Genomic DNA, 23,719 nt, shown 5'->3' with positions numbered 1-23,719 from the left:
AGTTTAAAGTGGATGATGGTGGTAGTTGTAAAGTAGCTTAAACCCCCAGATCACTGTCTTCTAATTCATCATGTATTCATCAAAATTTCTAGACAATTCGTCCCGGAGCTGTCAAGCTGTTTTATCCTCTAGTGAAGCTCAGACCGACTGTGCAAACATATGTCATACCTGAAAGACATATTTGAATTCAGTTCAAACAAATAAAAGGTTGGGGTTTTTTTAAGATTAAATAGAGCTGAGTGTTTGTACACTGCATACTTTGATAGAAATGAAGGCTTTTACCCACATTTTGACTTGAAGGCAGACCGTTTGTTCCATAGTTTTATGTGGATTCCTACTTTGGTTACATGTGCATTGCTTCTACTATACAGCCATTGCCCCATTTACCCTGAATGGTCCCACCACAGCGTTTGGACCTTTGCCATGAATGAAATTTGATCCAGTGGATGTCCTCTTACTTCCATGCAGTGCTGCGATTGTAATTACATTTGACTTTTATTAGTACTCCCATCCATACACAATCACGTTCAAACTGTCAGTCTAACAACAGCAGTTTGGTCTCCATCCTATGCCATCTTATGTTTAGTATTGTATCAAGATTAGCTGTCTCATTAGATGTCCATTTAAATGATGTATTCATATAACCTTCATGTAACCTTGATGTTAACATTTGAACAACATCTGTGGTCCTCAGTCACTACTCTGTATGAGCTAATGATGCCCAGTGGACAAAGTCCACTGCGAAATGGAGTTATTTTCCGCTTCGCTGGTTAATCTGGCGGCTGTGTCAGTGTCGCACACGCTGGCCAGATTTTAAAGAGTGATGGAAAGCTGTTCAGAGGAGGAGCCACAGAAACTGACCATTTGCCAAATTCTTTGATGTCATCTTTTAATAAAAATGAGAGCTGTATTTGGAAGCATAGTTTCTTTGTCTGCCTGAGAGTTTATTCCAAAAAATGTGACCATGTTTACTTTAGTTGAATGTATTCATTTTCACAATGAGTAAAGTAATAAACAAAGCAAATATTGACCAAGATCTGTCATTCTGACAATTGTATTTGAACAGCATCACTCTAGGCAGGCTCTGGTTTGCAGTTTCTACATTAATTAGAGCTTGTTATGCTGCAACACTGACAGTGTGCCATATAAACAGCTGCTCCCTTGTACCTGTACAAGCTCCAGTCAGTCGCTGCAGAGATGTTTTGGCTCATTTTTTTGGCCACTCTCTCTGTTTGGTTTGAGCTAAACCAATAGTAAGCCAACCTTTCCTCACAGCTAGATAACCATGGCGTTATTATTTTAACGTGTTCCCAGCTGTCTGCATGGAAACTGTGTGGTCTAAACAACCTCTGCATGTTTCTAACTTATACCTATTTCTAAAAAGCAAACATAGAGAAAGGATGTGGGTGTTCCAGTGATAGTGGTGATAGCAAATCTACAAAGAAACGCAAACTGTGCATATCTGTGAGAAATGACAGGAAACTGTACGACAGGTATTGTATCTGCTGGGCCTGCAGGATGGACAGAGCAAATAAAAGAATTACCCTTCTAACCTTTGGTGAAGCAGAAGTTGACAGGTGACCTTCCTGTTTGATTTAATCTGTTAAATGTTTGCATAAAAGGAAAAATATGCACATGATAATAACAGACTGTAGTTGTTTTTCTTTGCAATAGTCCAAGTCATATTGGTTTGAAACATTTGATGTTATTCATGCAACAGTCTCCTTTTCGATCAACCTGAAAACTACAGGGGAAAATAAAATGCGAGCTGGTTGTGTTTCTGCGGGGTGTTTGCTAATCTATGCTTGTATCAGCAGGATCCAAAGGCTTGCAGCCAGTGCATGGCCAATTGCAGCAGTAAACAAGCTAACTCAAAAACCAGGGTCATTTAGATCTCTCCACACATAATTACACTGCCAAATGTGGCAGAGAGGATCAGAGGTCTGCAGCTGAGTCTGCATTTTAAAAATGCTTTTGTCTGCAAGCTGATTTGTGGTTCAAAATATGTCACTCGAAAATGGTCTCAATATTTATTAAAGAATTAATCAGCAGCTATTATTTATTTTAAAATGGTTAAACAGTAGGGGAAATACTAATGGCTGACAATCCTTACACCTAATACACTAAACTGGAGGGGGTTTTTTGCCCATTTTTCTCATTGTGTAATTTATGCATTTATATTCACAAACTTTCCATGTTGTTCCGTCTTTCCTTTCATTCTCCTAAAAACAAACCCATCTGAAAGCATTTCTGTGCGGACTTGTTGAACGTTATTCGCATGTGAGAATAGAGTTTCGCATAAATTGATTCATGCCCTGGCTTGGGAAATTGACAAATAGGTGAGTTCATGTTTTCTTGGCTCTGCCAGAATGTGCCATGCCTCTCTTCATGGAGATTTCTGCCTTGGCCTGTTTGTGTTGGATCAATCACACCCAGTTATCTAATATGGATCAGGTTTTGCATGATAAACGAACAACTTTTTGCACTAAAATGTGTTTACATTTCTTGTCACGTATTGCAGTGCTACATCTTTTGCCGTTCTTGTTGTTGTAGTTCAATTAAATTGAGGTCAGGAACATTCAGCATCTGACAATGACGCCTTAAAATCTTCAGATTCTTTGTGCATACACTCACCTTCTTCATGGCACAAATTCAACAAGATTGCTGTAATACACTCAGAGATTTTGGTCGATATTAATGTGGTAGTATGACACAGTTGCTGCAGATTTGTCAGCCTCACATCTGTAAAGCAAATCTCCTTTTCTACCACATCTCAAAGGTGCTTTATTGGAGTACACTGAACTCATTCTCATGTTCAAGAAACCAGTTTGAGATTAATTGAACTTTGTAACATTCTCAGTTGGTACTCAGTGTTGATACAAGGCAGAATTAATGCCTGTGTGTTGTTTGTGCCAATTTCTGACCCTCCCATGTCAGAATTTGGCATAAGTCAAGACTCCTTGCAATAACCCACATTTTCCAATCATCTGTTGTCAAATTTTGGTGAGGCTGTTAGAACGGTAATCTCAGTTTCCTGTTCCTGATGACCATCCTGTCTGTCACCAGCACCCATGCTACATCCAAAGTCACTTAAATTACCTTTCTTACCCATTTAGACTTCAGCAGATGTTCTTGACCATGTCCAAATGCCATTTGGTTGCTGCAATATGATTGGCTGATTAGATATTTGAGTTAGCAAGCAGCTGAACCTTTAAAGTGGTTGGCGAGTGCATGTCTGATGGTACTAGGCTTATAAATATGCAGAAAATTATTCCTTTTAGAAATGTTGAGCCCGAAGGAAGAAAGATAAAGACGAACAGTGGTGAGAAAAATGGGCCAAAAGCGATGAGAATAAGCAAAGCAGGAAGGAGAAAGTCATTTAAGAAAGGGGTTGCATGTAATGACGAAAGTGCTAGAGTGAGGGGTAGAGATAGTCGTTCTGTATGTATGATTAGTAGTTATCAATTGATGTAAAATGCATTTAGGAGCCACTTAAAGTATTATGTGGATTGTAGAGTCAGCTGTGCAGGTAGAGAGCTTACAGTGCATTCATTTGATTATTGAATTTCTTTTCCTGAGTGCTTTTGCTTGTTTTTGATACGGTTTAAGCATTTTGCATTGTTAAAGTTAATATAACACTTATACAACATGGCTCCTCAGATGCTCTCATGCAGGAGCTTATTTTTATGTGACATTTTAGTTAGTTGAGAGGGGACTGATAATATTTAAAGAAAAACAGAAAGAAGTAGAAATAGTTGTAGAATGATTAACATAGTGGCAGTTGTGTTTTTATCTAATGAAAGTTGTTGTAAAACCATTTAAGTTCGAAAATACAATTTGTAAAAGGTCATTTTATCTGAATCGTATACATTAGTTATAAAAGGTAAAGTTACAACATGCCTAGAGCTGCCTCTGAGAGTCTACAGTTAACATGTTAAATGCAAAAATTCATGACGGCACAATTAGAAAAAGACTGAAGTATGGCTTGTTTGAAAGGTCGTCTCGTGCATTTTCATGTAACATTTTAGAGAAGCAGACGGGGAGAAAGCTTGTTCTCTCTTAAAGGACATGACAGCATGCATTTAGGGGGGGGGGGAACAATCACAGCACATCGGAACAAACACTTCATACCAGCTGTCAAACACGGAGATGAAGGGGTGATAATTTGGGTTTGTTTTGCAGCTGCAGGACCTGGACACTAAACAGTCATTGAGATGGCCATGAACTCCTCTGTAGACCAAAGTATTCTAGAGTCAAATGTGAAGCCATCTGTCTGACAGCTAAAGCTTGGCTGAAACTGGATCATCTTACAGGATCTTGATCTGAAGATCATCAAACAGGGGCTGAGAAGGAAAAGATTGGATTGACTGGTTGCAATGGCTCAGTCAGTCCAAGCCCAGACCGCAATTGAGATGCCTTTGCAGGACTTTGAGCTGTGCATAAACAAATGCCTGCAAACCTCAATGAATTGGAGCGACATTATAAAGACGAGTAGGCCAGAATTCCTGCACAATGATGCGAGGGACTGATAAGGTAATACAGAAAAGGATTTCTTAGTTATTTCTAGTGAAAGTAGTTCTGCAAGCTGTTGATTCATGGGGTCTACTTAGTTTTTCAAAACACTGCAGAGAATTCAGTGAAATTCTCTTTTTCACGACTGTTTAATGAAGCCATTTAAAGTTTTATCCTCACAGTATAGCTAGTTTCATATTTACCAAGGAGGTAATTATAAGTACAAACTTATATTAGTGTTTATGTGCATGTCATTCGGTTTACAAACAAGATCACTTGAAGAGTTTTAAATGAAATTTGATAAGATTTGTAAGGGTATAGAGTGAGGAGATGTTAAGTTTATTAAGATTTGGCTTCCATCGAAGGTCAACTCGATGATTTATTAGCCAAAAATGGACAAAAACCAATATAACTTAACAATCATGGTTCTTACAAGTGTGGTGTGGTGTATATTTTCAACATATGAAGTTAAAGCATAGAGTTAAAATACCATGTGAGATTTGACATCTGATGTCTATTTCAAGGTCAAGCTTTTAAAAACTGTTTCTTGTTTGTTTTGACAACATAGGAATAATGGGAATACAATGACTTTTAAATGTCTTCATAAATGTATGTTATGTCTGAGTAAATGTAACAAACTGTCAAAACTGGCTTTAAAAGATTCCTTTGGCTCGAACTAAACCCTCATTGGGAAACAGCAGGAGGAAAAAAAACATCATCTTCACACTGTGCAACAGCCACTGTGGCATTTTACTATTAAATAAATATTTTTAAATTACATGAAACTTTAATAGGGTATATTGATTGAAGAGTGAGGCTGAGAAAATCTCAACACTTTACCTGATGTCATCTTGGGGAAAAGGGCAGATACTGAGCAAGCAATCAATTCTGGTGAGTGACTATGTATATTTACTCACTAAGCCAGAAATGTGAAGCATTTTGTCATGCATTTTTTTCCTTTACCATAACCCCCTTTGTTTTAGACATAAAAATAAGTGTAAGGAAAGTGCACTACGTTAGAGTTAAGTATGCTTTCACTGTAATAATTTTACAGTGTTGATGTGAATGTTTGAACGTAAGAAATCAAGTTTTAAAAGCTGCATTACAAGAAGAGCATCACAAGAACAACCACTGATGGAAATACCTTTCTTGAGTGTTTGTCTTGGAGTTTTTCATGACATCAGAGCATGTTTGACTAGCTGCGGTTTGCATCCATTAATGGCTGAAAGGTGGATGTCCTTGGAATGACAGTGGAGGAGACCAATCAACCACACTGAGAGTTTGGAGGAGGCAAATCGAGTTGGACAGGAATGGTTGTCAGCAGCTCTGTATGCTTCTGTCATAAGAGGCATGTGCAATCAGTGAGAACAGTTTTCTGAACATGGGAATCTCATCATTGAGGTTTGAAGATGCAGGTCCCTGACAAAAAGATCTCCCAGAGGAGAAAGCCATCTGGCGTGTGTAGAGGAAACACTGGATCTGGCTAGACAAAGAATGTCAGGAATATCTTACTCAGGAATTTCCACAGTGAGCTTTAGTTGCTTCCCAAGAAAATGTAGTTCAAATGCACGTCACTCTCCGTGAAGCATGGCTCATTGCAAGGTAAATAGTCTTCTGTTTGTGTCTAGAGTCAGGTCAGCCAAGTATGTCAACTGCCATCTGATATTATTAGCCTATTACAGAGTGTGGAATTACATGCATCTTGTTGCGTACTGCGTTTGACCTCCTTCCTTCAGAACTGCCTTCATTCCACAAGGTATTAGAAACATTCCTCAGATTTTGGTCCATATTGACATGATGGCATCACCCAGCTGCTGCAGATTTCTCAGCTGCACATTCATAAGAAACTCACTTTCCACCACATCCCAAAGGTGCTCTGCGGGATAGAGATCTGCTGACAGTGGAGGCCATTTGAGTACAGTGAGCTCATTCTCATTTTCCACTCATTTTAAGTGATGCTCATTTGGTACTAAGGACCCCAAAGTGTGTCACAAATGTATTCCCCACATCATTACACTACCATCGTCATCAGCCGGAGCTGTTGATACAAGGCAGGGTGGCTCCATGCTTTCATGTTGTTTGCACTAAATTCTGAGCTTATCTTAATTAATATTGCAGCAGAAATCACGACTCGCCATACCAACAGCATCTTTGCACTCTTTTCCAAGCTTTTGATGAGCCAATTGAGTGATCAACATATTAAATATTTGCATTAACAAACAGTTGAACACGTGTACCTAATAAAGTGGTTGGTGATTATATGTATATTTTTAGCGGATCCTTGGGCTAATGTGGAAATCGTACCATCATAGGTGTTATAGCACAGTGGTCCCCAACCCCCGGGCTACGGACCAGTCATTTGGTACCAGGTCACGAGAGTTGAGGCTCGGGTGTGAAATTTATGGGTTTCTTGGTCTTTTCCTGTGTTGTAGTCGTGTGTCTTATTTTGAAAGAAATATTTACGCTTTACCTTAGCAACCAGAGAGCAGAAAGGGTGCAGAAAGGAGGATGTTACTTTCAATGTTGTTGGCGCGTTTCAGGAAGCTGCTGCTAATAAAGTTAAACAATTACACAGTGAATTCATTTTTAATTTTATATTTAGAAAATACCACAGTTTTTGTCTTGGTTGTATCATTTTATTTTGTTGAATTTATCCACGATACCGTGAAAAAATTGTCTGACATTAAACCGGTCCGTGGCGCAAAAAAGGTTTGGGATCGCTGTTATAGCATACTGCTTCAGCTCTATGGTTTACCGATCGTCTGTTGCAGCTGAGCATGGAGGTGGTATTATTATGTTGCTAACTAGTTTTTTAAATTCACTGCTAACAAATTATTTTTGTTTTTCTGTATAACCCAAGAATATCAACCTGTATCAATACTGGAGTTGTGTATTGCACTGGTGGCCTTTCTGGGATGTTCCCCATCTCTTAAGCTGTGTGAGCTTGGGCAGGCTGATGGCCACTCCCAACCTCTATGGTCCCTTATCTTGGGAAGCGGATTCTTGTTTGGACATGTACAGAGTGATTGGTTTAGACAGGCAGCAACCAGTTTGCATATTCAGAAAAAGGATCTATTTGGAAACATCACTATGAACAAAAACGGTTACTGTTATAGAAGTGTATTTATGTCGACATACTGCTTCGTCTGGATTGTTTGTGCATCAGTTGTCTTCCATCAGCTTCTGCTTGTTAGTAGAGTTCGACTCAAAACTTGGAAACATACTGTGCCGGTTTTATCAATATGTAACCGTTAACTCCCAGAAACTTTTAGCTTTAATTGGATTTTTGAATGTTATGGAAGAACCTTTCCGCCACAAAAAAAAGGATCCATTACTCGAAATTTCGAGTTATTTTCTCGTAATTTTGACTTATTAACTCGAAATTTCGAGTGCTGCTAATCAGTAATCTACATGAATGACGTCATTTCCTTGTTACCCGGAAGCTGAAGCCCTCAGCTGCAAATGCTACAGCTAAGCTACCAGTATTACATCCAGTCATGAATCCACAGATTGCTGAGTATTTTCAGCGTGGCTTCAAAAATGATAAAATCATTGTGTTATTAGCTGAATCACATTGCGTTACTATCCGCAAACGTACTCGCGAAAGCGCCAATTTGTTGCGATCTGGTTTTGAGTGAGCATTAGTCTGCGCATATGCTTCCGGGTAACAAGAAAGTGACCTCATTCACGTAGATTACTGATTGGCAGAGCTAACTCTAAATTTCGAGTTATGTTTCTCCAAATTTTGAGTTAATAAGTCGAAGTTTTGAGTTAATAAACCGAAATTTTGAGTTATAACATGGATACATGGTTTTGTTTTGGGTTTTTTTGGGGGGGGGGTTGTGGCAGAAACGGCCTTCCATAGAATGTTTTAAATTGGTGATTTTTAAAAAAATTAAGTACATTTTTAAAAAGTTGTTAGGTTTCTCTCTTGTTCCAAAGCATATATTGATTTCAAAACTGAGCCTTCTCATATTCTTGGTATTTCTTATGCTCTTTTATTTGACTGGCAGATTAAATGTTAAAATAACAGAGTTTTACCAGTCTGTGCTTACTCACTCATCCTAGGTTGCTCTAATCTGTTCTCTGGCCATAGCTCTAGTCTGCTGCTACTCTTCATATCACTTACTGCTGTGCACTGTGCTGTAATCCTCCTTTCCGTGTTTTTTCCCATGAAATGTTTAAAAGAGAAAAGCCCACCAGAGGGTTTTTTCTCTCTCCTGCTTTTAGGCCACTTTTCTTGCTTTCACACCATGAAGAATGACCTCATTCTGAGGCTTCGCGATCTTACGTTTCGTGATTGACAGCTACCCTTGACTCCTGCGTTGCGTCTCAGGAGGATCAGCGGGTGTCGGGCTCTCGTGAGGGGTGAGCGGAGCCCCTTACCCGATGCAGCCATAGACGTTGCGAGCTGACTCTCACATCTCGAGGGAGCGCAGCGCAGCCGCACAAGGGTAATTACCCGAGCACTGGGGTGAGGGGCAGATGAAGTGATTTCAGCACTTTTGAATTAAATATGGTCCAAGGAACATGAGTAATCCACAGCTACTTCATGACAAACCCAGAACCATTCACAGAGCCTTTTACGACGTATGAATACACATGGCGTTTCTTGGTATGAACTTTGTTGAATTTTAAAGGAGCGGTATGCACAGTTTTTGTTTTGTTTTTTCATCTTTCTTTCTTGTTCTCAGCAGCCTTGAATTAAACATGCTCGAAGGAATGGGAACAATCTACATGCCACTCAGACCACAAACGCACTGCCATCCAGCAGGGATTAAATACACAGAGGATTTCCATCCATGTAATTTAACTGAAATTTAAAGGAGATAATTCGCCATTTAAACTTTGAATTAAACATGCTCCAAGGAGCAGCGACAATCCACAAGATACTTCAAAACAAGATCCAGAACAATCTACAAGATGCTTTTATAATTATACATGATACATATTTCCAGATGTGCATTGTGTTGCAGTTCATAGCCGGGTAGTTGTTGGAGTCTGTAGTTTCCTGCACTTAAATCTATCCTGTGTGATTTCAGCTAATGTTTAAAATCCCATTGGGATTTGCAAGAGTTAGTCTTGTAGACAAAAGGTTGGTTCTGTGCCTCCTGTCTGCCCTTTTAATCTTCTTAGGCGTTTCACATGCACCCTTTTTTTTTTTTTTTTTTTAAATCAGGGTCCCTGGCTGCTTTCCCTTTGTGGCATGATCTTTATATTTGTCTCCATTGCCTGAAGACAACAGGGGTGGTTTTAATCGGCTTTTTTTTTTCTTTTCTTTTTTTTCTCTTCGAAAAATCTGTCCATGCACCTTCTTGCAATGTGAGAAAACCTGCTTGCAGTCAATTCTGTTTTATTGCAGAAGGACCAAAAAGTCCTATGCAGTGAAGCTAGCCTTTTGTATCTGTAAGCAGTTGCTCAGTGACTGACAGCACGAGAAGTGGGAACAGAGCTGTGTGCCTGAGACCTCGCTAATGCAGTTCAAACAAGGCCAGGTATCCTCCTTTCCTTCTGTCTGTGTGTGACTGACAGCGTGTATGTCATAGTGTGACCCTTCTCATCAAACTCCCCTTTGGGACTTGTCAAAATCCACTTAACCACTCAGACCTGAATAGTTAAGCTCTTCCCCCCCCCCCCCCGCTCTCTCTCTTTAGGGGACCCTTGGGCTGTCGATCTAGACGAGGCCTTTAGGTATTCTGGAATACACACTAGTGTTTTAGGTTATAATAAATATTGCTGCTGTCATCTTGAAGCTTTAAAAATGTCTTTTATTTAAGTATAGATAATGTAAATTTAGGCATCTTTTAGCTTGTCAACAACACAAAATGTACTGACTGTATAGATAAAAGCAGCCGTAGCAGTTGAACCATTGGAGCAGAATAAAGTAACATCCTCAGGATATATTTTATGTATGTAGCATTATGTGAATACAATACAGACTGATAGGAAAGATATATGCGCTGTAAATATAATGTTAAACACAATAACTATACAGAAGTGTACATTTAAATGCAATCAGTGATTCACCTACAATTCAAGGAGGAGAGCATTTGAAATCCTTATGATTCCAGTTTTAATATTTAATCTCCTGTGTGGTCTGATTAAGACCTTTCCTGTACAAACAGGACTGGATAAACTCATCATTTCTACTGCTATGGTCACATTTTAGGTGCACCGTCTCAGCTAACTAATATTATATTCTGTATTTAATTTTTATATGCAGCTGATGAACAATGATAGGTGCGATGACATGATTTGCCTTTGAAAGATACGCAGATGAATGTGTCTCTCGCACGGAGCGATCTCCTCGGGGATCAAAGCTCAGAGGAGCGCTCGGGCACACAGAGCTGGCGCGCACACAGTCAGGAGACTTGACGGTGATAGAAAAGGAGATGGCGTCAATCTCTGGCTTCTCCTGTGCTCCGAGGTGACAAGCAGCCCGCCGCTGTGTAGCCAGGCGGAAAACTGCCCTTTCTGGCATCAGTTGCCTCGGCCCTTTGGCACCGCACGCTCAACGTAGCCCTCGAACATCTCCACCATCCATCTGCAGCTCGGCATAATCTGCAGCCTCCTGCCACTGATCTGACTCTGGTATTGGTACCTCCTGCTGCTGCTGGTACTTGCTGCTCTGGAGTCACTGGTCAGTCACGCAGGATGAATAATACACATCCTGCGTGTAGGGTCACGATTAGACAAAGAGAATCTGGGTTAATCTGACTGACTAATACTGCAAGCAAATGAGGTCACCGCCTTGAAACTAGTATGTCCAGTTTACTTGGCTCTTCGTCCCACTGTCATTACCTTCACCGCCCTTTTATGTGGCGGCCCAGTAACTAATAGTTGGGGAGACAGAGCTGCTATTTGCTGCCACCTGCTGGTAAATTAGGGCAAAAACTGTATGCTGGCTGACATCTGAGGACCATCCGGATTATTGATCTGTCATATGGATTGTTTCTTTGTACCTTTTCATTATGGTTCATGTTATTCCCTTTTCTGTAAGGTGATCATTAAAGAGGAAAAAGACTGCTGGGCTCTTCTTCAACACTTGTAATTTTTCAAAATAACTTTTCATCCAGTCCAGCTGTGAATGTTTGGATTAATTTTTCTATTCAATCGTAGCAAATACATTCAGCTAAATGAATGTCAGTAATAGCTGTTTTTGTACTGCTGTTAAATCTATTAGTAGTATAGATAAACTTGTGCTGTCCTTTTAACCAGCTATACCAATTACTACTAATCTCTTTTGACACTTACCGATTTATTTTAATCATTTATAGATGCACTCATTTAGTTGGTTTACTAATCTTTCCATTCATCCCATGCCTACAGCAGAAGTACCCCCTGGGGTGCACATCTGCTAAGGTGTGATCTGAAGAGCCTCCATATCAGCAGAGGGAGACATTCATGACCAGCAACCACACTTGAAAAAAATCCCCTGATGTATCACTCTCCCAACTCCACTGCAGACATAAACATGCAGCCACACTTTCATACACTGAGAGGTGGTGGTTTATTTGAACATGTGAGTCAGCCAGTCCCTGTGGGCTGCAGCTGGAGAGAGTACAGTGCCCCACCCAGCAGCAGCAGCAGCGTCAAATGTGGTTGTAACTCCCCCCAACCTGCCCTCCCCCTCTCCCCCTCTAATTTATGCACGCTGGACTGCCCTCCCCTTTACTTCAGGATGTATTGTCCTCCACTCTTTAAACTGAGTTAAGTATTCAAAGGGAGCCATTCACTTACAGAACTGTGGTGGAACTAAAGAGCAACTACTGGATGGCTGCTGTTGGCACACAGATGTCTGTTTGCGGTGAGTGTATTTTTATGTATGTCCCGGAATGCGGCGCTATGGTCGGAGGTGGTAGTTTTCTGTAGATTAACAAGAGGATCTCTGAATTCGTGTTGCCTTTTTTCTGCTCTTGGTTTTTGCTTTTGAATCTTTCTGTGCTTTCAAATGCTTTTGTTAGTAAGTTATTAACCAAGTCGGTGCTTGTCCTCACATGATCCTTTGAAACATCACTCAGTGTAATGTGTTGAAGGCATGTAGTGATCTTTATTAGGTCCCCTGCTGAACTGTAACCATACAGTGTCATTTGGTTTGAATTAAGCTGTTCAAATCAAACACAAGGCTTTAGTAAATAAAAGGTTGTTAAAATAGATGCAGACATGGACTTTTTCACATTGTAGATCTGGTGATCAGAGCACAGAACTTAACTCAGATTTCACTAATTCACCTAAAAGAAGATCTTATGATCTTTAGAACTATGTCGACCTTCTCATACTCGACATATTGACCTCTGACATAACGTGACCTACATTTCTGTCTCAGAGCAGGATTAAAAAAAAAAAAACATTTGCTGATACTTTGTGACCCAGGTGTGGTTAAGGCAAGCCAGAGGAACTGTAAAAACACTCATTAGACACTCTTGGTCCTGGGGGCATGTGGATCTTTTGTCTGCCCATGAGATGCTTATTGCTCGAGAAACGTGACACCACGCTCTCCTTTTCCAGCCTCTGTGGTCGATGTCTCATGCTACAGTTTTGGCGCAGACTCTGCTAATTTGGAAACAGTTGAATTTCAAGCACGCTGCAGTATTTTTGTCAGTCATCTCCGAGGAAGAATGTGCGAGATTGTTTATTCGATTTAACGTTCAGCTCACTTTTCTGACTGTATACTTAAGTTGTGTTTAGATTTGTCTATAACAGGGAAGTATACACTAGACATCCACCATGCGTAATAAGCACTTAGGGCGCCGCAGTGTCATGTGGCTGCTTTACAATGGGCTGTTTATGTGAACCAGTGGCAGTCGGAGGCAGAAGAGCGACTGCAGCCAGGCACAGTGCAGAGCTTCTCAGTCGGCCTAAGCCTTGTTCCTCCTCTATATGAAAAGCAGCCAGATTTTCAAGCCTTCTTGGACTCGGGGGCATGTCATTTACCAAATGAATGGGCCTCTCTTCTGGACAGTTGAGGCAGTTAGAGTCCATCATGACACAAGACAAGTGGGCCCACAGTATTACTTTTCACTGCAGAGGGCTGTTTTCTGCAGGCCCATTTGCATGCCTTCAGGATATGGCATGAGTGAAGCAAGATAATAAACATGCGTGAAACAGCTTATGAACATTCTGGACGGCGATTACGAACACAGTTTGACTTAAATCATGACTAGACGTCATGACCAGCTGTCTTCCTACATCTTCTGTTTTTGCAGGTTTACCATCGCTGTTGATTTCTGACATTTTCATGCACAGTTGTTAATTACATGGGGAGAAATTAGTAGACTCACTTACTTTACTCACTAAATTTAATTAGATTTTGTCCACCTCGCTTTCCTTGTATTTGTTCACACGTATATTTTTTTTCTCCATCCCTTAGTTACTTAGTCACCCCACCCCCCATATAGACCACAAACTGCGTCTCGGAATGAGCCTTTCAGGATTGCAGCTGGTTGCAATGTCAAAACCTGATAAGCACAAACGACCACAACCCCAACCCCCTGCTGGTAAACAGTTCCCTGGGTATCACAGACCCACCCTCTTTAATTCCAAATGTGGAGCCAAAGTCTCCCATTGTTATTTATTTGCCAGTGTTTTCTTCTAACTATAAAATGTCCAAGTCATGAGAAAAGAAATGCAAATCATGTTATTGGCTCAAAGAGCAGACACAACAGACTTGCTTTATTACTAGTATTTCAGGAACTGAAGCTGCAATAGATTATTTTTATTTTTGTCAGCGAGCAGTAAATGCATCAACATTTACAGCTCATTGACTGAAAGTAAAACCTGTTGTCCCTTACAACTCTTTTTCCTTAGGCACTTGAAAAAAGGTGATCCGATTTCTTTAAGTTTTCTCGCTCCTCTTCTTCTTACCTACACAAACACACTGCTTTAATCCTGGTTTCTATAACCATGCCATTGTTTTAGAGAATCACCATTTAAATAACATAAAAACTATTTTAGCTATAATTACAAATAAATATTCAGTGAGAGAGAAATTTCGGAGCCATTTTCATGCATGAGCTCAATAAGAATCTGGAGAATCATGCTGCAACATCATCTGCAGTTTCTTTCTCAAAAAAAACCAACTCCTGCAATAATTTCACATGGGTCAAATCAGACCTTTCACATGCTTTGTACTAAATGTTACTGGCAAGTTCAGACATTTAATGTCAAAACTGGCTGATGGGGTGATGCCTAGACAAGTTCAGGGTTGCAATGCATGTGTAATGTGTCTGTAATATATATTGTGTCGTCCAGGTCGTCTGATAGATTCCCCTAATTGAATGTGCTCCCTCACCAACCTGTGAAGTATCCTGAGTTGAAAATACACCGTCTGGGGACCTGTGAGACATGAATTAACTTGTTAGAAAGAACTGTAGGCACGGTTACAGGCAAGTCCACAAAGAAATATCACCTCACTCTGCAGTTTTCCCGTGAGACTACAGAGAATCTTATTGTTTACTTTCACCACTCTCACACCATCACTTCCTAGACATCACAGGCAGGCAGCTGTCTTCATTGAGAAACTTCTATAAAGTTACTGGACGCTTCCTGCTTAGCACCTCGCAGACAGAGTTGGCAACAAGCTGGGAACATGGTGGAGACTAGTAACGAGTCTCCACCCAAATAAAAGACAGAAACTGAGCTTAAAGCAGAATGCATGAGGATTTACACTCCCCAGGTGGGAAGAAACACCATTTCAAATGAATGCTAATGTTGCCCCGTGTCTGCTAGACCTATGTGACTCCAACAAGCTTAAAGGGTGATATGATAATGTTGTAGTGTTTTTAGCGTGTCTCCAAATGTTAAAGGCAAACAAAAACCATCACAATTTAGTTTTTTTGTTTTGTTTTGTTGTTTTTTTTGGTTTAGTGATCCTCTATCACAGGTGTTATATGAATTTTTTTTGTAAAAGAGGGAAGGTTGTTTTGTGAGCAGAAAGCTTATATGGGTTGGTCATGATAACAAACATTAACAGTATTTTTTGAGAGTTACTTTAAATTCTTCTGATTTAAAACTTCCTGTTTAGATCTAGAATCATTTCCATGAAAAGAAAATTCCCACAATGTGTTAATTCCTGATCCCAAGGGTCACTGAAGCACAAAGCTCAGCACAGATTCTGTGATTTATTATCTTCCCACACAACAAGAGGCACACAGCATCCAGCTTTTACAATTGAAGGAAACCAAAAAGGGGGTTACATGCAGGAGAACGAGCTGTGTGTCAGGGCAAAGACTCACGATCCCACTGAGTGATTCTGCTTCTCCTGATTTACGGAAGACTGAACCGTGGCCTCTTAAGTCAAGTCCCGATGACTGTGAGAGCAGAGTGAGTGTTGCAGTTGCGTCACACGCTGCCTCTTCTGGCCTTGAGGTCAGGTCTAAGGAGGGCTGAGGAGGTGGGATGGGGTCACCGGGCAGGAAGATGATAAGCTGGTGCAAACAGAGTTGGTATTGCAGCCGAGTGTCTTTGATGCGTTATCTTATGCCCTGGGGCTTTATCTCAGTGGTTCCTGGCTGTCTATGTTACTGGTGTCAGTGCTAAACTTTCAAACAATGGCTTCATGTTTACAGTGGTTGCCTGCTGTTCAGTATCTTGGTCAACCCTCACCGGGTGTCGCTTTCCTCTCCTGATCTGTGCTCGTATCTGAGTGCCAGTGTGAATCCCTCTCTTGCAGGATGGCACGGTGGGGAACCTAGATGACCTGGCTCAGGAGTACTCTCAGTATTACGGCACCTCCCTCAGTGACGTATGCGAAAGGATGGAGGAGCTACGGAAACGCAAAGTAGTGCAAGATGCAGAGATGGTAAATTGTCTTTTTCTTGTCCATTAGGATCAGGGTTTAAGGTTTAGTGTGGAACTATTGAGAAATGTATATTAGTGCATTCGTATCCATTAGTCAGCTGTTTATTCACTCTGAACTTAGCCCAGCTGTTTTCAGGCCTCATGCAAGCAGAAGGGGACAAAATCTGCCTACCTGCACTTTTTAAAAGTCACGTTACCACATTGTATTTTTGCTTATGTAAGTTAGCGGCTCTACAATAAATAGATCCCTTACTGATTTTCTCATCTTGCATGAAAGTGAGTAAGCATATTTTCTCACATGCAGAGCTGTCCCTGAGGTTGGGTCTTCACTGCAACTTGTTTTTAGTTTCTGATTCTGACTTTTGGTTTTTTACCTTAGGTTAACCTTTTGACTGAGTCACCTTTTGGGTGATTCAGTCAAATGAAAATTTTGTCTGTTCTTATGTTATGATGACACTATGATTTACTCCTCCACTTCCCGTGTATGTGTGTTTCAGGGAACGATTGACTCAGTGGCCACATCAGTGCAGCTGCGCTCACAGATCCAGGTGAGTGTCCAGCTCTGAGCGTGTCAGACCCCGGGAGAAGGCAACTTCCTTTTCCGTGTGTCAGCAGACAGGCTGATAAGAGGCAGAGGAATTGGCTAGTCATGATTTATCCCGAGTCAGTGTACTAGGCCACAAAGTAACATCCGAGTGACTGCCGGGAAAAGAACTGGCCTTGACACTGTTCTTGGAAGTAGATCCTAAAACATGATGACGTATGACAAGTTATATATGGAAGTTTTTAGGTTTGGTGAATGTCTGGACTTTGATCCAGCTGAGTAGAAAAAGATTTGCCATTCCCTGTATATATGTATATTTAACATGTGTTTTTCATCTCCTTAGGAATCTCTAGGACTCAGCAGCACCATGTCGACTCCGGAGACCGAAAGAAGGTATAAAGAATATATACATATAAAAATAACCCTATACATGAGTATAGCACAGCTTCCCTGACTTTGGGAAGTATTGTGAGGAAGTATCGAGGAAAAGATGATTTAAATTTAAAGTCCATGACTTCTGGAAGCTGCACTGCTATGACTCTTCCTGTGTGATCTCCACCGCCCCGTGGACACGTGCATTTCCTCTGTTTCCTGGTGTCACATTTATGAAGTATTTCTGTGTAACCTCTAAACGTCCTTCCTTCCTTTCATTGTTTCTTTGGAAACATTTTGAAGATTAGTCACGTTTTGTCATTGGAAAGCTGAATAAGATCGAATAATTTATATGACGAGTAATGAGAAAGCGACATATTGATTTTATTAGATTTGTTTGTGCAGATGTAAAAGTTTCCTGAAAGTTGAGTAATAGCTGTTCTCGTTTTTCAGGATTTAATTATCATTGCAAAGAGGCCTGTTTTATTCAGAACCTGGACGGGGATGGAACTGTGTAATTCCTGTTAGAACGGGATTAGCAGGAATCCTACTCTGCCCCCTAGTGGGATCACTCCATAGGAATTTCATGAATGCGACTATCAGCAAAATTAGGGCTCCTTTTTGGAAACAAGCATGCTTCTTTTACACTTTTTAAAAATGATTTCAATGATATCTTTTTAAAGTTCACAATCAAGGCACGGTCCTCTCATAATGCTTTCTTTCTCACAGTGCATGAGGAGTCTTTATGCTATTTCCTGTGGTAAATGGGAGCATTTAATAACATCTGCACAAAATAGTTGGAGCTTATCTTCAATATGTAATGTGCAAAAGTATTGAGCCACCAATTATTTCTTTATGTTTTGCTTTCAACAAGACAGACTTTCCCGTAATTTTTGAAGGTGTTTTTACAGAACTTACTGAAGTCTCATTAGAAATGGTCTCAGTAGGGTGGCTGTCAAGAAGCCATTATTAAGGAATGGAATATGAGCTTTGAGCGGTGCCAAATTACACAAGGACTGAACACATAATCAGTGGCAAGTGGTGTTATGAAGTGAGACACAGTAGAGAGACTGTCACCTTTTTAATCTGCATTTCAGCCAGTGATGTTGAAGACCTTTGTTCATGATTCCTTCAACTTTGAGAAGAAGTTTCTTTTTTTTTTTTTTTAGACTAATAATGATCACAAGCGCACTGCCAATATTGTAAAAGCATACCTGGATAGAAAAACACACAATGGAACACATATCAGGACCTCAACTACTCAACAAGCAGTGTGGGATCATCTTGAAAGGCCAGCCAACATCCAGAGAAGAGCTGTCAATGTCCTTTAAGAACCACTGAGAACTATTTCTGAAGACTAGTTAAAGAGATTACAAGAAAGCTCACCTGAGAGAGTTCAGGCTTTTGAAGAATAAAGGTGGTCATACCAAATATCAGCTTTAAAGCTGAGTGGAATTGTACATACATCCATTCGCTTCTGCTAATCCAGTTCAGGGTTGCAGAGGGCTGGAGACGACCCCAGCTACTATAGGGCGAGAAGCGGGGTTCATACTGCACAGGTTGCCAGCCTGACACAGGCCTAAATAAACTCTGTTTGCACATCGTTCAGTTGCTGCACCCATTTTCCAATTTTCCTAGCAAAATATAAAGAAAGTTGAGAAGCATAAGACTTTTGCACAGTACCTGCGTACTCTGGATACAGTAACCTTAAACCAGGCTGACACACAACTAATACAAATCAATAACAAAACAAACAAAGCAGCATTTAAAATATTACTAAGCAACTCTATAATCAGGAATAAACCCATGACTTCCGATTTAAAAGCATAAACTTGATCTGGCTTCAAAGTGAATGACCACAAACAAGCGTGAACAGAGAGAGGCTGTGAGAAAGACGGACACAAACAAACAGTCCAGAGAGATGAAGAGAGAGGCAGAAAGAGAGAGTGAACGTGTGCAGGGAATGCAGAGGCCACGTTGGTGCCGCCGCTGCTGCAAAACCCCAAACGGACAAGAACAGTGCTCCATTGTTCCAGAGACGGACGCAGAGCACTGATCGGTGTTCATCGGCCAAGAGCGAGCCAGTCTGTTTGATTTGCCTCTAATGTGATGCTAGTGTCTTGAGGCACAGTGTGTTTTTTTTGTTTGTTTGTTTTTTTATTTTAGTTTATTTTAATTTAATTTTTTTTTAAATCTGAAGTTGAGTTGTTAGGGGAAATGGTGGGATAGCAGTAAAAAAGATGAAGAAAATAACTTTGGACAGCAGGTAGTGTCGTGTTCTTTAGTTTGATGTTTGTTTGTTTTTTATTCGAGCTTTTCTGATTAACTGAATATTTTTTGTTAATTTTTAGGTTTCCTGTTCACAAATCCAGCTCGGACGATGGATCAGGAGGTAAGTCCAAACTTGACTGGTGTATTTTGTTTTCATTTTTTATTCTATATTAAATAAATATGAGTTTTCACATGTTCATTTACACACTTAATCTTTCCTAATCACCACTAAGATTTGTTCATTTATTTCTTCTGGAGAAATGGAAGGAATTCTTTCCCTTACCATACTACTTTATTGTTTACCTGTTTATCAATTTGGGGTGATTATACTTTGAATCTGTTTTGTTGTTGTGTTTTTAATTTCTCCTGTGCTAAAATTGGTTTATATGTAATAGGAAAATGGGATGGAAAACGAAAGAGCAAGTCTTTTTGGCAAAGTTTCAAGAAGTCCCAGAAGGGTGTCGTTCGTCAGATCTCAAAAGGTACCTCAAATAAACATGAAAAAAATGCTTTTGGTTTTTTTGACATTAAGAATTTTTCTTAAATTTCGTCGTGTTCCTTAATGTAAGGTGTCATTGCTAATTTTTGCAGGTGATGATGTTGGGTTTGTGGCCAGTGAAGTTACGATGAGTGATGAGGAGCGAATTCAGCTGATGATGATGGTGAAGGAAAACATGATCTCCATAGAGGAAGCCCTGGCACGGGTAGGATGTTCTGCATCCCAGAGAAACTCAACCTTAGATTATCCAGCTGCTGTGTTACTTTGACCTTGTGGGGGAAAAACACACATTTTTATGGATAAACTACAAGAAAGTCTTATCATATTGTCGGAAACTTTGTATCCATGCATCACAAAAAAAAGTCCTGGCACGATTTAATCTTATGCAGATATATGGTCAAACTAGGGTTTAATCTGCACAGTGAATATCATGTAATTTTTATAATTCATCATAAAATACTACATACTACATTTTCCAGGATTACTTCCTCTTTGACTGATTGGCTCCTCATAATAGACTCTAAATCTACATCATTAACTAACAGGCTCATTCTTTTTTTGCAGCTGAAGGAGTTTGAAATACAAAACAGACAGACATACAAGGCTGATCTCACAGAGTCCACTGATCCCTCCAGTACCCCAAATGAGTCGTTCAGCTGTAACGTAAGTCTCTAAGGGCATCTTATTTGCTTTTTAATGCTGAATCGCTACTTCAGACAGTGTGTTGTGCATGAGGACCTCCGATTTACCCGTGCCAACGCTGCTGAGGCGTTGACAGTGCCGTTTTCTTTTTCGCTCTGTCCCGATGATGAACCAGGGCCCCTCTAAAGCCCTGCAGCTCAGGGTCCTTTCCCAACTGCAGGGCATTGGACGAGCTTCTATTCATTGCTGTCAAAGCCCTAACCCCCTATTGTGCTGTGGTGAGCGGGTGGATTCAGCACAGGGCTCTGTTATGCAGGCTGCAGCTCTATTATGCGTGGGTGGGGTGATTAGGGGGCTCAGGTTCAGGGCACATTTTTCACATTAGTCTGTATGGCCTGACTGTTTCTCTTTACTATATGTATCAATCTCACTCTTCTCTTTTTTTTGTATTTATGTGACCTTTGTAAAATAAAAATCCTTCCTTCTAACTCTGAACTTCTATTGTATATTTCAAGCTGCTAATCAGCTTTCATTTGGTCTCACGATGTCTGTTCTGAGAGATGCATGCCGCTGATGTTTTGGTCAGCAGATAGTGCTCAGCATGCATGACCCAAGACTGCAAATGCACCACTGACATTTTCAGATAATGGTTAAGGTGATTTCCAAGCAGATAGCTATTTAATTTTCTGTACATAGAAGGCTTTTTTTAGTCTGCTGTGACCCACTGTGTATGTGTTAGCTCTCTGCACGGGGCCCCAGTGTCATCACTGTGGTTTCCTACCACATATATTTATATTAAGCTACAAGCTTCTACAACAGATAGTTGCAAAGCATCCACAGCAAGTACGCTGATGAGTTACTAGAAATGAGAGTAATTAAGATAGCTCACAGTTTTAGGCTTGCACACTGTAGTATACAAAAAGCAAAAGTGTTGCATAATATCTCCTGACCTACTGAGAATATTAGGCCTCAGAGCCAAAGTGTTGTTACAGATGTTGTCTATTAATATAGTTCTTAATATTCTTTTCCATCAGCCCTGCGACCTGTCAGACAATGAACAAGAGGAATCTGTCACATTCAGGAGGCTCCACAAGCTGGTCAACTCAACCCGGAAAACGAAGAAGAAGCTGATCAGGATTGATGAGTCTAAGAGGCCTGGAGCAGAGGGTACTAAAACTACTCTCAGATAGTATCTAATGTGGTAGAGGAAGCAGTGTGGCACACCGCAGTGCTGAATGTGGCATTTATGTGGCATATTTATAGCATGTTTTTACTTTTCCCCTGCTTTAAATAATGCTCAAAAACCACAATCTGGCAAGTTTCCAAAGATAAAAGTATCAAATACAGTTTTATTGGCAGATTGGAAAAGCTCTCTGAAGCAGTAGATGCTGTAACAATCTTATTTCTTTAGTATTGACCATGAATGGCTCACAAATTGCAGCTATTATCAAATAATTAATAAATGCAGTTGCTGATTTTATTAGATTTGTTAATAAACTCTCTTCTGTTCTCTTTTTACCCACCAGAGAGCCTGAATGCAGATGGCCTTCCCTGTGGAGATGCCAGCATCTCTCTATATTCAGGTTTGCAGAGGAAACCTTTAGTCTGTCCAGTGGACTCCCTGGCTTCAACCCTGCAGGAGCAACTCTCCTATAACCGAGACCCGGACAGCCTGACCACCTCGCCGTCATCCAGCAGTGTGGACACCTGCAGTAGCCAAAAGACCTTCCAGACCTTGAGCAAGTCTAGTGGTAGCCCTATTCACCAGGAGACCAACATAGCAGGGGAGGTGCGGGAGCCAGGCGAAGGCTCTTCTTTTTCTGAAACAGAGGGCTGCAGTGAGGAACCCAAAATTGCACGCTCGGTGACCGATGGCGCGCTGCGTCACCCGGTCCTCAACCCACTCAGTCACCACGGGGTGAGTACACAGGCACATTTAAATAAAGACTGCAGTCTAGATTGTTTAGTAACGAATCCTTTCACCTCCATTGTTAGTGAGTTTGCACCATTGGTACCATTATTTAAGCGTCTCAATGAGGCAACAACAAACTGCCCATTTAAACTGGCCTTTTAGTTTGAAAGAGAGTCTGGCACACTCACATAAAGTTCTAAATTCCTAAACATGTCACAGTTTGTACATAATAGCCTCATTTATTCTTATCTTCTTGTTGTCTTGTATTTGTACAGAAACTCGGGATTAATGCTTAACTAAACAAGACTGGTGCCTATCAGTGGTACCATACACCATCACTGATCTTGGTTAAACGTAAACATAGTTGAAGTCTATTTAAGAATGAATAATAAGCAACCTCAGGAACTAACAAACCACTAGACGTGTACATTTTCCATAACACTGTCTTTTTATTTATTCATTTCTCTATGTCAGCCTTATGTTGTTATTCTTGTGGCTTAAAAGCATAAATGGTGGGAACAATTGCACCTGCAGCAGAAGACAGACCGTGCTCTAAAATCTCATTTCTTGCTTTCTCTTGTGTTTTCACAGAGAGCTTCTAGCTTTGGAGGATTCGACCTGACCAACCGCTCAGTGACTGCAGTCAGCCCTGAGAACGATAACACTGTATGTGGCACTAAATGTGACCTGAATCAAAGTCAACTTTATTGTCTGTAATATGTAGAGAATATATGCAGTATTGTGTAGCCCACTGTGTGCAACAAGAATGGATCAAAAACGATGAAATTAAATAGAGAGCCATAAAAATTTGTGACACAGATATGAAAGTAAATGTGAAGTACACAAGATTTATTAAAATATATAAGCTGTGCAAGGAATCCTAAAGCTATCTAAATAAATATGAATTATAAGTTTAATCTGATTTACTTATTTCCATCCTTTTTACTTCTCTGTGTTTGTAAATTAGATCAAAACTGGAGACGGGGATTTGAGAGATGGCGTTAAATTCCCACCAACACCTCGTATCTCTCTGGGTAAAAAAGTCAAGTCTGTGAGAGAGACGATGCGCAAACACATTTCCAAGCGATACCATAGTTCTCTCTCTGAGCAGGTATGTTTTTAGAAGCATTTATGTGTGTTATCATTGTAAAGTATGGGTGTGAGGATT

General features: G+C 40.4%; 1 protein-coding gene across 5 annotated transcripts in view; it reads left to right on the top strand.

Annotated features, from left to right (window-relative positions):
• The window catches only part of sash1b (SAM and SH3 domain containing 1b), a 62,933-nt gene that overhangs the window by 34,526 nt on the left and 4,688 nt on the right, over positions 1-23,719 (top strand). For 3 of the 5 annotated variants that reach the window (XM_004540096.5, XM_004540097.5, XM_012922412.3), the window contains exons 3-13: positions 16,184-16,312; positions 16,809-16,859; positions 17,199-17,248; positions 19,579-19,619; positions 19,894-19,980; positions 20,090-20,202; positions 20,562-20,660; positions 21,674-21,806; positions 22,166-22,557; positions 23,143-23,217; positions 23,519-23,662. In XM_004540096.5, the coding sequence (XP_004540153.3) occupies positions 16,184-16,312; positions 16,809-16,859; positions 17,199-17,248; positions 19,579-19,619; positions 19,894-19,980; positions 20,090-20,202; positions 20,562-20,660; positions 21,674-21,806; positions 22,166-22,557; positions 23,143-23,217; positions 23,519-23,662 (1,314 nt within the window). Of the gene's footprint in view, positions 1-12,177; positions 12,320-16,183; positions 16,313-16,808; positions 16,860-17,198; positions 17,249-18,834; positions 19,494-19,578; positions 19,620-19,893; positions 19,981-20,089; positions 20,203-20,561; positions 20,661-21,673; positions 21,807-22,165; positions 22,558-23,142; positions 23,218-23,518; positions 23,663-23,719 lie in introns of those variants that run through there. The other 2 variants (XM_004540098.6, XM_004540100.6) reach the window with 2 other exon arrangements.

The sequence above is a fragment of the Maylandia zebra genome, linkage group LG19 (assembly GCF_041146795.1).
Source record: "Maylandia zebra isolate NMK-2024a linkage group LG19, Mzebra_GT3a, whole genome shotgun sequence".
Lineage (NCBI taxonomy): Eukaryota > Metazoa > Chordata > Actinopteri > Cichliformes > Cichlidae > Maylandia > Maylandia zebra.
The sequence above is the reverse complement of the archived record's forward strand: the minus strand, read 5'-3'. Positions and strand labels throughout refer to the sequence as shown.